We start from the raw sequence: 16,249 nt of genomic DNA, 5'->3' as shown, positions 1-16,249 counted from the left end.
ACACCCTGGCAGGGAGCTGTGTTGACATGGAATGCAGACGCTTCTGAGGTGTCTGCAGAGGCATCACTGCTCTGAATCTTGGGGAACAGTGTTGTTCCAAGATGGATTGAAATGCTGCTCCTCATCGTCTCCTGTTTAACTTCTCTGATGGGCAGCGCCGCTGCTGCCGGTGGCCATGCGGGATATTCACACGTGGGTGAGTGAAACAGGCCTGGGATTGCTCCTTGGACCTCGTGGCCTTGTTCAGCCTGATGCTGAACCTTCCACTCCCTAAACAAGGATTTTATCCAGCCTGCTTATGGGAAATGGTCTATTGTCCTGCCCACCCCCAAACTGCCTGGGCAGTGCTTGGCAGAGTGTGGGTTTGGGGAGGGGACAGGGACATCAGGATCAAGTGTAGAGATCTTGGAGCAGGTCAAGGGAGGGGATTCTCAGCCTCCACCCTTGTGAGACCCCACCTGCAGAGCTGCATCCAGCTCTGGGGTCCAACAGCAGAAGGATGGGGAGCTGCTAGAGCGAGTCCAGAGGAGGCCACGGAGATGCTCCAAGAGCTGGAGCCCCTCTGCTCTGGAGCCAGGCTGGGAGAGCTGGGGATGTTCACCTGGAGAAGAGAAGGCTCCAGGGAGACCTGAGAGCCCCTTCCAGTGCCTAAAGGGGCTCCAAGAGAGCTGGAGAGGGACTTTGGACAAGGGCCTGGAGGGACAGGACCAGGGCTTCTCATTGCCAGAGGGCAGGATTAGATGGGATCTTGGGAAGGAATTCTTGGCTGTGAGGGTGGAGAGGCCCTGGCACAGGTTGCCCAGAGAAGCTGTGGCTGCCCCATCCCTGGAAGTGTCCAAGGCCAAGTTGGATGGGGTTTGGATCAACCTGGGCTAGTGGAAGGTGACCCTGCAGGGATATGACAGGGGGTGGAATGAAGTGGTTTTTAAGGTCCCTTCCAACCCAAACCATTCCATGATTTCATACATATTATAGACCAGTGCTCTGTGTGCTGTCCTGCCCCTCCAGCTGAGCTGCACAGGCAGTGGCACTCTTGGACATGTCCCACACGTCTCATTTTGTCCCCAGAGTGTGGCCTCCGACCATCCTTTGAGTCCTTCCTGGAGACTGGCAAGAGGATCGGGGCAGGGAGATCTGTGCAGCTGGGAGAGTTCCCGTGGCACGTGAGCATCCAGAGCCACAGGAGGCACATCTGTGGAGGCACCATCATCAGTGCACTGTGGATTTTAACTGCTGCCCATTGCTTTGCCAAAGAGCTGTGAGTACTGCAGGGAAGGGAGGACAGCCCAGGCACAACGGGGTGGTAACACTCCTCCCTGTGGGTGTAGGATATGGATGGTCTTGAGGTCAAACACAGTATATATGTGACTGAGCCCTTAAAATGGGAATTTTCTCCTTCGGGGAAAACAGGCCCATTTTTGAACACGGAAATGTGCAGAAACCACGAGGAGCAGTAAGGGAATACTTTCAGGGGTGGTCTGAGCAGCCTTGTGTCATAATACCCATGACAATGTTCTGGGGTCCCCAAGCATTTCCTGTCCATCTACAAGTGCTGTGGCACCTTGTAAAAAGTGACATATTCCATTCCATCTTATTCTAGTCCCCAAATTATCTTTGCTTTCTCATAGAAAACACCTTTGCCTCATGGAGACTGATTTTAAACCAACAATTTCTGGATAAATTCATCCCATGCAATGCCCAGGGGCAGAGTCCAGCCCTCTGTGAGCCTCCTCCAAAATTTGGCAGGTCCAAGAGCTGAGACTGCTCGGTGACAAAGGACCTGTGGCACCACAGCCTGGAGCAGCTGGCTGGGGGCAGTGTGGCCCAAGCAGCCAGCCCAGGGCACAGTGATCCAAAAGATCCAGCCCATTCCATCTGTTTGTTAGTGACTAGGTTGTTTATAACCTGATTGCACTCACATTCTACCTCTGGAAATCATCTTTGCCTGGAAGTGAGGGTAGATTTCCTTGGTATTTATGAATGAACCACCTGTGCCATTTGCTGGTCATCCCCCTACCCTGCTCAGGGGGAAGAGACACCGACCTTTAGGACCCAAATCCTTCATGTTTACTATGTCTCCACTGCTATTTTGTTTATAAGGCCACCAGATCTCACGGTCGTAGTGGGGGGAATCAACCTCAGTGTCCCGCTGGAAGAACACAAACCGGACAGCTTGATCCTCCACGAGAACTTCAACACCACGAGCATGGCAAATGACATAGCCCTGATCCTGCTCAGCTCTCCCATCGAGTTCAGCAAGAAGAAAATTCCCATCTGCCTGCCCTTCATGTGTGACATCCATACCTGGCAGCACTGCTGGGCTGCTGGCTGGGTGAACACAAGTGCAGGTGAGGCGCTGTCGGGAGATGTTTTTGCTAAAGGAGGATGGGTTTGAGCCATTTCAAGTAGATGTTCTCTCCCAGATGTTATCTACACTAATTTCCACTGGACCCATTTTTTGGCACCCAAATTAAGACAAAGATGGTTAAGAAGAATCATAGAATCACAGAATGGTTTGGGACCCTAAAGCTCATCTTGTTCCAACCTCCTGCCATGGGCAGGGACACCTTCCACTAGCCCAGGTTGCTCCAAGCCCCGTCCAACCTGGCCTTGAACACTTCCCACCTTGTGGGATCCTTGTGAGTCACTTCCAGCTTGGGATATTCTATGATTCACCCAGTTAGGCTGGGTCTAAAGTGGTCTGGAATAAGGGAAATGAAGGTCTAGGATTGTCTTTGGCTTAATGCCTCCATGAGCCAGATTGACTCTAGTGTTGGCCACCCCTTTTTTTCCACTCATTTAGAACAGCAGATTGCTGTTGCTAATTGCTCTTGTTTAAGCCCTAATGAAAGTAGTTCCAGCACTGACTGTGACCCAAAATGTCTATCCTGAACAAATGTCACTAAATAGTGAGTGAGCTATTTCATTAGTGAAAAGAATTAATCAGGACAGCGTGGGCAGGGCGGTGCCTTTGGATTCAGCAATCCTTGCTAGGATGTAGAGTGAATGTCCCATTTCATCCTTGCTATTCTGCTCCAAAGAGCTGCTATCTCCCATCTGAAACTGCAGTTTCCTTCCTAGGCTTCATTTTGCTCATGTAACAGTAATACAAACACTGTGTCATAGCTGTGAAACTCTCCCGTTTCACCAAGGTAACGTGTTCTTAGGAACAGAAATGCAGTGGCTGTTCAGAGTCCCTCTGAGGCGTGGCAGGATTTCTCTTTAGCTCATCTCTTTGCAAAATTCATGGTGTGGCTCCAGAGATCGGCCTCTTGCTGCTGTGTGGGCTCAGCTGACATTGATACTGTTATCCAAAAATTGCTGTCAATGTGCTCAGCCCTGGCACACCCCTGATGAGAGGGATGTGTGATGTTGTGATGGTGTGATATGGCCATACCAAGCGGTACAGGATCATGGGATGGTTTGGAGGGTGACAAAAAGACTGAAAATATGCCCGTGGGCTACTTGGAAAACCCACTAATTTCACCCACATTTATCTCTGAAGCGAACCTGAGTCTGAAGGATAAAACAGAGACCTTCAGATCATTAGAAACTCACTCCTTCCATATTTCACTGAGCTAAATCCTCCCAGCACGTTCAGGAAACTGTGACTCAATTGTAAGATCTAAACCACAGAAAATTGTCAGGTGATTTTCCAGCTAAGATAGGACCATTCCATGGAAGTGCCCACACCTGACAATCCTTTGCTGTAGGCATCTCCAAGGAGATGGAGCACCTCTGCTCTGGAGACACTCGAGAACTGAATAATCCCTGAGAACTGGGATTATTCAACCTGGAGAAGAAAAGGCTCCATAGAGACCTCAGAGTCCCTTCCAGTGCCTAAAGGGGCTCCAAGAGAGCTGGAGAGGGACTTGGGACAAGGGATGGAGGGACAGGACATGGGGGAATGGCTTTAATCTGAAGGAGGGTAATTTAGATCGGACATTAGGAAGAAACTCTTCCCTGTGAGGGTGGTGAGGCTCTGGCACAGGTTGCCCAGAGAAGCTGTGGCTGCCCCATCCCTGGAATTGTTCAAGGCTGGGCTGGACAGGGCTTGGAGCAACCTGGGATAGTAGAAGGTGTCCCTGCCCATGGCAGGGGAGTGGAACTGGATGAACTTTAAGCTCCTTCCAACCCATACCATTCTGTGGTCCTATAATAAATCCAGGAGCAAAAACTCATCCTTGCTGACATTTGGAGAGTCCCTGGAAGCTCCTGTGACCCCAAGAGCCCGTGGTTGTGTCCTGAGACTCCCTCGCCCTGAGATGCTTTCCAAATTCAGCTGAGATCAGTCCCAGAGCAGGTCTCCAGCTGCTCTGCAGGTTTGTTGATGGTTCTCTTCCCACTTCCTGGAGCAGATGCTGTGCCAGCATCCCACGTGCTGCAGAAAGCGCGGGTGAAGCTCATCAGCAGGGAGCAGTGCCTGAAGCAAATCCCACAGCTCCGGGAGAACGTGATGTGTGCTGAGGTGGAGGAAGGAGAAGGAGGCAATTGCCAGGTAAAGTGACCAACATTCCCTCAGCCCTGGGCCAGGCAGTGCTGCTTCACCACCAGGTTACGTACCGAAAAGAGACAGGAATGTTTGTCCTGGAGGGTCAAAGCAAAAGAGTGGGGCGGGGAAAGTTTAGGCCAGGAGTGTTTCATCTGAATATTAGAAATATTTATCAGGTGAGGTCTTGGGTCTGATCCAAATGTCCTTTGCTAACATGGCAGGTTGGTCCATGAGTGCCAGGACTAGTCCCACCTTACTGCAAAGTGGTAGTGATAGAGGAAGATGGACTTTTCAAGCTAAATTAGGAAGAGTTTGAGCAGTATTTGGTATCAGGCAGCTGACACAAACACCCAAGTGAGGCAAAACTCACTCAGAATTTCCGCCCTCAGAACATATTCCACCCTCAGGATTGCTGACCTGATGGCAAACAGAGTCTGAAAGCCAAAAAACACTTTATCTTTTGTATCATCCAACCTCCAATCCCTCCTTTGAGAGCCTGTGTAGGAGGCTCTCCTGCAGCCTCCACGCTCCACTGGGCAAGGATTTTTAGAATCACAGGGTGGTTTGGGTTGGAAGGGACCTCAAAGACCATCCAGTTCAACCCTCCTGCCATGGGCAGAAACACTTCCCACTATCCCAGGTTGCTCTGACCCCCATCCAACCCCATCTTAGATATATGCATGTGTTTGGAGAGGGATGGATGGGCAGACACATGTATGGAAACTTCATCCTGTAGGAATTATTCATTGAAGAAAGTAAAACAGCACCCAAGACAGAGAGAGATCCCCTGCCCTTGGGGCAAAGACGGTGATTGCAAGGACCATGGTCTGCAAACCCATGGCAAGCCAGGCCTGTAGCAGGGCAGGGAAGGAGAAGTTTGCTTTGCAAAATGATTTTTTGATTAGCCAGGCAGCATCTGCCTCTGCAACCATTCAACGTGTGACTTTCACCTCCATTCAACTCAATCAAAAGTTTTAAAAAGAAACCTGCCACGGGGTAACATTAACATGATTAAGGAATGCACTTCCCAGCCCAGTCTGGAGTTCTGTGGGTGAATTATGCTGGTGAAACAGCGAGAGCATTTGTACCCAGAGAAATGAATCTCCCGTATTCGGAAAGCTGATGAGGGAGCTATTTTGATCTACAATAATGCCAGAGTTATCTGAGAAATGAACTAGAAATGTGAGCTTTCCAAGCAGTGGAAGCACACGAGGATTGCATGTGAGATATTGCTCAGGATCCAGCACCTGCCCACTTTTTGTGGGAGCTTGACCAGCCAGGAAAGTCTCACAGCCTGAAATAACGAGAGCAGGAGAAAACCAGACTCCAGGCTGGAAGTGGAGCCCTTCAGGGGACAAACAAGTGACATTTTCATCAGAATTTGCTAATTTACATTTTGCTGATGGGTGGTTTTCTGGGAAGTGCTGATTAAAGCTAGGCTGGTTCAGGAATTTGGTGGCTTGTCCATAAATGAGTTACTTGGTAATGGACTGGGAGGCCAGGGCTGGACCTGATGCTTGTTCTGCAGCAGAGACCACTGGAGGGAATCACAGAATCACTGAGGTTGGAAAAGACTCCAAGATCATCGAGTCCAACCTGTGACCCATCCCCACCTTGTCACCCAGCCCAGGGCACTGAGTGCCACATCCAGTCCTTCCTCGGACACCTCCAGGGATGGGGACTCCACCACCTCCCTGGGCAGCCCCTTCCAATGTCTAACCACCTTTTCATGAAGAAATTCTTGAAATTCTTGTCCAACCTGACCCTCCCCTGGCACAGTTTGAGGCCATTCCCTCTTATCCTGTCCCTTGTTCCCTGGGAGAAGAGCCTGACCACTCCCAGCTCCCCCCTCCTGTCAGGGAGTTGCAGAGCCAGAAGGTCCCTGCTGAGCCTCTTTTTCTCCAGGTTGAGCCCCCCCAGCTCCCTCAGCCACTGCTGTGGTGCTCCAGCCCCTTCCCCAGCTCCGTTCCCTTTCCTGGACATGCTCCAGCCCCTCAATGTCCTTGTCTGAGGGGCCCAGAGCTGAACAATTCACCTGCCCTGGGCAGAGGGTGAGGTACTGTGGACACTGCAACCTACTGAGCTCTGCTTGTCTGTAAAGATTGTGACAAAGGAGAACGAAGCCAGATTTCAAAAGACCTAAATCCTTTACAAAGTCATCACTGTCATGGACACAGAGCAGCCCTGGGCATGGTGTTGGTCTGTGCCAACCAGCTGTCTCATGGATGATTTCCAGACACAGCTGCAGCTTTTGCATGGATCAAGAGCCACCCACAATAATCATTTCGGAGAGGCCAGGAAGGAGTAGAAGCTCAGGCAAGGCAGAGACTCCAGATCGGGGAACAAGCCCTGGAGAGGCTGAGTTTGTTACGCTAGCTGTGATCCCAGGAAACCTGGAAGCCATGCCTGGCATAGCCACATGATCTGTCTGGACACAGAGTACATAAAAACCTTACAATTAACCTTATCTGAGCTTTGCTGAGTATCAGGATACACGTGTTCATGTCCAGAGCCAAGCTAGGGCAAGAAAGTTGCTGGACTTGAGGTGGTAAGTCCACATGATCCACATCTGGATCCAAGTCTTTGAACTGTGATGGAGGGAACGACTTTTTACACAGGCAGATAGTGACAGGACAAGGAGGAATGGTTTTGAACAAAAAGAGAAAAGATTTGGGTTAGATGTTAGGAAGAAATTCTTGGCTGTGAGGGTGGTGAGGCCCTGGAACAGGTTGCCCAGGGAAGCTGTGACTGCCCCATCCCTGGAACTGTTCAAGGCTGAGTTGGATGGGGCTTGGAGCAACCTGGGCTAGTGGAAGGTGTCCCTGCCCATGGCAGGGGGTTGGAATGAGATGAGCTTTAAGGTCCCTTCTAGTCCAACCCATTCTATGATTAAAAGAATTTATGGTTCCATGAATATCCTCGGTGTTTGCCCTGTGTGCCATCTATGTGCCATATTTCCCCTGTTGCAGGTTAAAGTTGATTTCTATGAGTAATTAAAGTCCCACCAGTATCTCCATCAAGGCATCATGTAGAAGGTTTATCCTACTGCCCACTGCCTTGGTACCCCTGTGGCAACAGGACACAGAATCACAGAATCATTAAGGTTGGAGAAGACCTCTGAGATCCTCAAGTCCAACCTCTGACTGGCTCCCACCTTGTCACCCAGCCCAGAGCAAAGAGTGACACGTCCAGTTGTTTCCTGAACACCTCCAGGGGTGGGGACTCCACCACCTCCCTGGGCAACCCCTTCCACTGCCTGTCCACCTTTTCCATGAAGAAATTCTTCCTGCTGTCCGACCTGAACCTCCCCTGGCACAGCTTGAGGCCATTTCATGAATAGAAAGTCCATGAATAAAAAGGCTCAGACATTTCACCAGCTGCCATCATGCCAGTACCAGACAAGACTAATTTGTGGATAACTGGCCATATTCCTATAAAAAGGAGATTGAATAGCAGAGCTCCCAAGTATTTGTACTTGAAAAAAAATAATCCATTCACTCAAAAATCAAAATCTATTATATCCCAATTCCCTTGCAGTTCTGCAGACAAATATATAGATTGACTGTGAATTAACACTAACAGGAGCTGTAATTGACTTATAGTTCTATTTAGTCACAAACATTAGCATTAATGGATGTTCATGGGGTACAAGTGCTAAGGAACAGACACTAGAGATGGCCTATGTATTATTTTTTGTGTGTGCTACATTTCTTCCATGACCCCATGAACCACAATTGATGTCTAATTCCTTGCTTTCTTAAGCACCTTTTGTCAGGCTCTGATGCAATGGTAACTTGAACAATAATTAGAGTATAAGGGACTCACAAAGCAAATGCCTCCTTCAGTGCCTTCCCTGCCCAGGCAAAATTCAGTAAATGGCCCAATTATATTTCAGAGAGGCTGTGGGGGCAGCTCTGGATGTGGTGATTAGGATGGAGCATGTTCAGCTGGAGTCACAGTTCATGTGCAGTTCAGGTCAGCAGCAGATGAAGGGGGGCCCAGTCCCCGGCCTGATTTCAGGGGAAGGAATCCTTGTGTTGCCCCCAAGAGCAGTGGGATGGTCCCAGCTCATGGGCTGCAGGTATCTGCCCCCTCCCACAGACTGTAGCAGGAGGTGATTTTGGCCATGGAATCATAGAATGATTGGGATTGGAAGGGATCTTAAAGATCATCTCATCCCACACCCCTGCCATGGGCAGGGACACCTTCCACTAGCCCAGGTTGCTCCAAGACCCGTCCAGCCTGGCCTTGGACACTTCCAGGGATGGGGCAGCCACAGCTCCTCTGGGCAACCTGGGCCACCATCCTCACATGAAGAATTTATTCCTAATATCCCATCTAACTCTGCCCTCTGTCAGGTTAAAGTCATTCCCCCTTGTCCCATCTCAGATAAATGTCTGAAATGATGCCAGGATGCATCTGGGGCTCTGGATTTTGATTCCTTTAGTTCTGTGAAAAAGCAGGGAAGGACCTCTTTTTTTCAGCTGCAATGTGTCCTGCCCACATGAACCATCAGCAGTTTGCAAAGGGAAAAATCCCTTTACAGCATCCGGGATGCTCAGGGCTCTCACCCCACACAGCTGGAGCAATAGTAGTAGCTGTTGTGCAAATCTGTGTGGGATTTATTCAGCCAGATTACAAATGTCTTTTCTATAACCATCAGCATCTACAGAACCATCTTTCCATCAATAGGAAGAAAAAAAAAGCACTTTTGGCAAGTGAGTAACTGAGATTGTTTTAACCACCTATGTTAAAATGAGATCAGTCTGTGTGTTTATTACTCTCCATTAACTAAAATCAGGCTGAAGATATTTGGTTTGGAGACACTTGGCTCCAAGGCAGGACACTTGCCTACATCTAAATATCCAGTGCTATTTTAGATATCCCAGGATATCCCCCTGGTATCCCACTGCTCCCACATCAGTCCACACCCCAGTGCCAATAATGTGACTGCATTGGGAACCCAGCACTGGAAAAGCTCTTGCACTCTTTCACAAGTTTTTGAATCCTTTTGCTGGTCCTAACGTGGCTCCAAAACTGCAAAGGAAGACCTGCGAGATAGAATTTTTTTAAGAAAAAAAGTCTGCAAATGAAAATTAGGTCCATAAAGGTAAATTATCATGGATCCAAGAGGAAGATCACAAACCAGGATAGCGTGGGCAGTCCCTCAGGCTACTCAAAATACCCAAACAGGGGGGATGAATGATGGTGTGGCTGCAGCCTTTTGGGATGGGGAGTATCCATATGAGGTCTGAGGTTGTAGGTCCTTCGGCCCATCAGACAAAGGTCTCCTCGGGGCCAGGAGTCAAAACTAACCACATTTCAGCTCTGAACTATACAAAATTACTTAATTTTTGTACCTTACCCTAATATTTGTTGTACCTTACCTTAATATTGGAATCACAGAACCACAGAGGTTGGAGAAGCCCTCTGAGGTCATTGAGTGCAACCATTCCCCCAGCACTGCCAAGGCCACCACTAACCCATGGCCCCAAGTGCCACATCTACAGGTTTTTTGAACACTTGCAGGGATGGTGACTCCACCACTGCTCTGGGCAGCCTGTTCCAATGCCTGACCACCCTTTCAGTGAACAATTTTTTTCATAATATTTAATCTAAACCTCCTGGGGTGCAACTTGAGGCTATATCTTCTACTCCTATTGAAAAGAGTAACCCATTCCCTATACCTCTCATGGATTTTCCATCACTGAACCGTCACTACCACCATGAGAAGAGTTTTTTCCCTAAGGGATAGATCGTTTTATGTAGGAAGGTGTCCTGGGAAGCTCCAGAACAAAACAATAGAAAGGTGTTTCTGCTTTTACAGTCTCTTAAATTTGCACTGGAGTGTTCTTTGATGTGCAGCTCACAAGAACCAGAACACTTTTCCTGCATCCCAGGGTTTTAGAGGGCTTTCATCATTCTATCATTTTCTGATGTGGGCAGACAAGTGAGCACATTCAGGCTGTGGTGGCTTAATTTCATCTGTCAAAAACTAATTCCTATTGCAAGGACCTGGGATGTTGATGATGTCGGATGTCTCTTCTGCTTTCTTCCTCTGGGTCATAGCTTTTGGTCCCTCAAACTGAAGCTGCTTGGGGTCCAGCATGACTTTGTGTGCCTGGTGGGTGAGGCTGTGGGGAGCAGAACACCTCTGGAGCCAGCTGAACACCAAATCCCAGTGTGTGCTTGCCCTGGGACTGGGGGAATGGGTGTGATGACTCAGAGGAGCCACTTCTCGTTCAGTTCCCGTGAGTTAATACAGCTTTGAGGGAGAGCCATGACTCACAGGCGCATCTAAATTCTTTGAAGGAGTTGCCAAGCAGGTGGCAGAGGGTGATCCAACTCTCTAACACAAGCTGAGATTTCCAAAACACTCAGCAAAGGTTCATGGAGAAACCGAGCTGCCGTGAAGTGGAAGGGCTTCAGTTTGAAAGGGAGGCAACACAGAGGAAGAATTTGAATGGAGAAAGGGTTTCCAAGGAGAGTTATGTTGGCATCCATCAAGGAATTTTGATGTTCAAGGAGGGCAAATGCTCAGATGACCAAGTTGGCCACAGCATTATTCCAAGTGGTCAGAGTGGAAGCTGACTGCAGCAGGACTCACTGTTCTGAGTGACTGGAGGTTAAAACAGATGCAGAAGGTTAAAGAGCAGATGCAGCTCATTATTGATAAAGAAAAATAATGGATACAGGGAGAAGCAACTCCAGCTGTTTGCTTGCCATAATAGGCTCTAATCTAGCTATTACCACATAAGAACTTGGAGTAACTGTGGATAGTCCTTCAAAAACATCAGCCTGGGGCTCTGTGGAGGTCAAAAAGGCAATGAGAGCATTATGAATTATTAGGACAGGAACAGGTAGCAAAGCAAATGTGTTGTGCCAGGGCAATAATCGTGTGAGTCCATGCCTTGTGTGCTGTGTGTGATTCCTGTCCACTTCACCTGAGAAAGGAGTGGCAATTTTAGAAAAGGAGGGAAGTAGAGTAGGAAGGATGAACAGGCACATGGAACAACTTCTGGCAGAGCAGGGAATAACAGAGCAAGGCTCTGAGGTTTGTAAAAGTGATGTCTGACGGGGATGTGACAAAGATTTCGAATTCCTGAGCAGCATGGAGAGGAGTCAAGAGCTGTCCTCGTGCCACTGCTGCTCCAAAGACATGAAGGAGGGGTGGCTGAGGGCCTTATCAGGCAGCAGATTTAAAACAAAGAGAAGGAAGTGTTTTTTCATCCATCAGATAATTAAACTATGGAAGTCACCGACCAGGATGTTGTGGGTATTTATCCTAAGGGATAAATGGATTCAAAAAGCAATTAGGGAACTTCCTGGATGGAGATCTCTCCGAGGCTATTAACCACTGTGATGTAAATACAACTCTGTAAATACTTGTGCTGTTTCTCATTCTCCTTCCCTGAGCACTTGCTGCAGATGAGAGTCAGAGACAGGAGTCTGGGCCACACGGGGCTTTGGCCAAATGCATTTTAACTGTTTGTGCCACCACAGTTACTAATGGGCCCTGCTGACATCATGGATGGATTTGGGTGGTCTTCTCCCCCATTTTTCATCATGAGGATGGAGGGACAAAGTAGCTGGAGGTTCTCACCTGAGATCTCAAAGGGTTTGTATGAAAGCGGTCCAGGTGCCCCGGGTTACGTGGTTAATTTTTGGTACCTGCACAATAAAATGGCCACAGCCTCCTTCCTCCCACCTTTCTCCAAAGACAGCTTGAAATAACTGAAGAATCCTGTGTTTGCCTTTGCTTCCAGCAGCCAGGGCAGCTCTGCTGGCCAGTGCTGTGATTCACATGCTGATTGTCTCCAATTTACACAGAGCTTACCAACATGAAAATGAAACCGGCAACGACTTGCAGGGATTGTGTATCCAACTAATGAGGATCAGATGAGTTGTTCTCCCTCCCCTGGAGCTTCTCCCACCTCAGAAGATTTATGTGGCTGAACGTGTTTGTTCTGATCAATCACTGTGTTGCAGACACAAATACAAATATAAAAGGGAGAAGATTACACTTTTGATCCAAAGCCCACTAAAGTCAGCAGAGAGGCTCCTGATGCTCACAAAAACGAGGGGGAGAAAGATGAAACTTTTGATTCTGCTCCAGTGAACAAAGCACCTTGTTAGTCAGTGACAGATTTTATACAACCCAGAGCTATTTGTCAGCGAATACATCATTGCTCTCACCTCTCCTAATAGGAGGATTAACATGTTTAAGCCATGAATTCAGCACCAGATCTGATTTGTCGTGGTTGCTTTTCACTCCTCTCCTAGATGAAAACATGCAACAGAAGCAGAGATGCTATTTTTAGTTTGGGGGTTTTTTTCTATCCAGAAACTTGGCACTTAGACTGAAAAGCAGGAGCAGGTATCTGGTGCGTGTTGATGACCAGAAGTATTTCACCACCAGGATACGGGAGCCTGAAAGCAGCATTTAATAATTCTTCGATCCTCAGAGTCGTTAACCTGAGCGTTCATTAAATTAGTGTCACTGGAAGCATCACAGAGATGAGATAATTGTCCCAGCACTCCAAAACTTGCTCCTCCCACACCCTCTCCTACACAGGGATGGAAAATCTTGGGCTGGCATTTCTGAGAGCTTAAGGTGGATACAGGGATATTCAGAAGTGTCCAAGAACTGAGTTTATTTTCTCCATCTTTAGTCCTGTAAAAACCAGGTTACTGATTCATCCGGGCTCCTGCTATAATTATGTGAGCGACATTATCACACGGAGGGGATGATTTAGCCCACACTGTGATAAAATCATCACATTAAATAGCTGAAGTTGAGAGAAATGGCATATTAGAAGTAGCACCCATGAAGCAGAGCAGCTCAGCCCACATGGAAAGGGATCTCAAGCAGGATTTGGGTCTCGGAGCTTGTGGATTAGGGAAATGGATATGCAGATGCTGCCTGAGTTGTCCCAGCATTGCCGAACTCCCTCCCTGCCCAGGTTTTAAATTGTGATCCCCCTTTCCTCACCAACCAAATGGACATGGTTAGAGTCAAACAGGGAAGAGCAGATCTGATTTGAAAGGAAAACTGCATGAGGCATGGCTGAAATAGGGATTCCTGGCTCTGCTGTTGCCTCGTGCAAATCACATCCCGCTTGTGCCGCGGATTTCTCGGCTCCGAAACGCGATAAGACATTTCCCCCAAGGACAGTCATGAGGCACCAGGAATTAACTGGTGTTTGAAAGATCCTTTGCAAGTGTGAACGGCCCCTAAATTGGACATTGAAAATGATCTGCCCCATGGTGGGCAGGGGCTCCACCAGTGCTAAAAAGCTCCTGCATTGGGAAAAGCTGGAATAGGAGTGGGCAGGGCCGTGAGCTGCTGCGTCACCGCCTCGCGCTCTCCCCGCTCCATTTATCATCTTTGAGTGGGAGGCTCCGAGCGCCTTCCTCTCACTACCAGGATAATATAGTTTGGCCTGTTCTTGCCCCGAGGGAACCAGCAGCAAAATTCCCAGTAATTGAGCCGTGAGTGGATGGTCATTCATTCAAACTGGATGCCATCGCCAAGGACGCCGATAACGCACGGGGGCCAAGGTCACTGCAAGGTCACTTGTGTCATTCACACTAATTCTTGGCTGAAATAGGGTTGGGAAATGTCTTTAGGTGCTGAGTCTGAAGAGGGTCCATCAGCACCACCTGAGCTGCAGGCACCACTGCTATTACTACAATAACACAATTTCAGTGCCGATTTATGTTTGGACTCAATGATCTTGAAGTTCTTTTCCAGCCTAAAGATTCTGTGGTCCTCGTGGGCCCCTTCCAGTTCAGAATGCTCTACGATTCTGTAAACATTCCCACTGTATTTATCTTAATTTCTCCCTCCTGTATGCATTTTGAACAGAAAAAAAAAAGGGGGGGAACAAAAGAATATTAATGACCTGGGCTCTTCATCTAGTGGAGTAGGAATTCAGCCATAAACTTTAGTGAGTGCTGATCAGCTGCACAAGGGACCACAGTGCCTTCCTTGCTCGTTAATTAATGTGTGTTAGCTCAGAGTGGCTGCTGGAGGAAGAGGCTTCATCCATTAATGACAGAGATGGTTCCCTCAGTAGTGTGCAAACAGGGAAGGACAACATATCCCAGTAAAGTTTGCTGTCTTGGGAAATGGGTTTGTATTGAATTTATTCACCACATGTCCTGGAGAAAAGGTGGAAAAAAGATGCAAACCCACCATGGAAGGAAATTTATTTATGGCAGGGGCTGCACAGCACTGAAGATGTACAAAGAAACATGGAATGGTTTGGGTTGGAAGGGACCTTAAAGATCATCTCATTCCAATCCCTTTACATGGGCAGGGACACCTTCCACTATCCCAGGTTGCTCCAAGCCCCATCCAACCTGGTCTTGGACACTTCCAGGGATGGGACAGCCACTGGTTACCTCTGGGCAACCTGTGCCAGGGCCTCACCACCCTCACAGCCAAAAATTCTTTCCTAATCTCCAACCCAAATATACCCTCCTTCAGCTTAAAACCATTCCCCCTTGAACTGTCCCTCCAGGCACTTGTCCCAAGTCCCTCTCCAGCTCTCCTGGAGCCCCTTTAGGCCCTGGAAGGGGCTCTAAGGTCTCCCTGGAGCCTTCTCCAGGTGAACACCCCCAGCTCTCCCAGCCTTTCCTCAGAAAAGGCTGTATCCACCTGAGTGGATTTTTTACTGGTTTCTTTTCTCCCTGGGGTTGTGTCCAGAGATTCCATAGCTAGATGAGCTCTTGGTGTTCCATACAGAAAAACCATCAGGGGAATCTTCCTCCCTTTGAGGTGGCTGCAATCTGCAGTTGAAGCCTTGCCCACTCTGCATGAGTGATGGCTGCCTTTCCAGCACCAGGCAAGCTTTCAGTGAAATCCCTCTGGTTTCAGGAAGGATTTGTCAGGATTATTGCTCATCTCCTGTCCAATTTCTGTATGTCAGCCCCCAAAATTCACAATGGCAGGTACCCAGCACCCACACGCACCAGTCTGGCAGAGAAGTCAAGGACTGAATGAGCAGTCACAGCAAATGTCCCTTTTCACTCCTGGATGTTGTCTCATGCTGACAGGTTTCAGGGATCCTCCTGGGACCACGGGAGTGTGTGGAAAAGCCTGGGAAGGACAGGGCAGTGCATTAAGCCAGAGCTTGGGACTGTTCTCCCTTACCTTCTGTATCTATTTATTCTGCAGCATCTCAGGGCTGAGCTGTGAAATTTTGAAATTTCCTTTTTCCTCCAACTCCTCACAAAACTGGGACAGAGTTTGATTTTCCCGGTCAGCCTGTGTGAAGCAGCTGCTATGAGGGCCCTGAGGTTTGATCGAGCTGTAACATCCTCCTTCTGCCACAGGTGGACAGCGGGGGACCTCTGGTTTGCAGCTACTGGAACACCATGAAGTGGTTCCAGGTCGGAATCATCAGCGAGGAAAAGCCAAACCACAAGATTTTAACATCTGTTTACAGCTACCTTGGCTGGATTGAGAATGAAACAGCCATAAGGGGCAAACCTTTCTTCATTGAAGGTGTGGACAATGGGGCACGTCCCAGGGTCATTCGCTCCAGAGCTGGGGCACAGCTGGTGTTTCTTGAACATTGTTTCCTTTTATTTATCTCTTTAATGACAATTAGTTTTCTTGAGAGAAGATTTTTGAACACATAATAAAAGTCAGAACTTCCATGTCATTCTTCTTCCTCTGGTGTGTGAGGCCAACCTGCTCCACCTCACTGGTGTGGACACGGACACCAACATGAGGCATCACAACGAGAC

At 48.4% G+C, this 16,249-nt stretch overlaps 1 protein-coding gene across 1 annotated transcript; it reads left to right on the top strand.

Annotated features, from left to right (window-relative positions):
* Positions 1-17: 17 nt before the first annotated feature.
* PRSS55 (serine protease 55) lies at positions 18-16,159 on the top strand. Its single transcript, XM_027697798.1, has 5 exons — positions 18-196; positions 1,069-1,258; positions 2,101-2,348; positions 4,359-4,498; positions 15,833-16,159. The coding sequence occupies exons 1-5, from the start codon at positions 112-114 to the stop codon at positions 16,139-16,141; spliced, it is 972 nt and encodes a 323-aa protein (XP_027553599.1). The 5' UTR covers positions 18-111; the 3' UTR covers positions 16,142-16,159.
* Positions 16,160-16,249: the final 90 nt, after the last annotated feature.

Source organism: Neopelma chrysocephalum, unplaced genomic scaffold (assembly GCF_003984885.1).
Source record: "Neopelma chrysocephalum unplaced genomic scaffold, ASM398488v2 Primary Assembly neopelma1_123, whole genome shotgun sequence".
In the NCBI taxonomy this organism is placed as follows: domain Eukaryota; kingdom Metazoa; phylum Chordata; class Aves; order Passeriformes; family Pipridae; genus Neopelma; species Neopelma chrysocephalum.
This window is presented reverse-complemented; position numbering and strand designations above follow the sequence as displayed.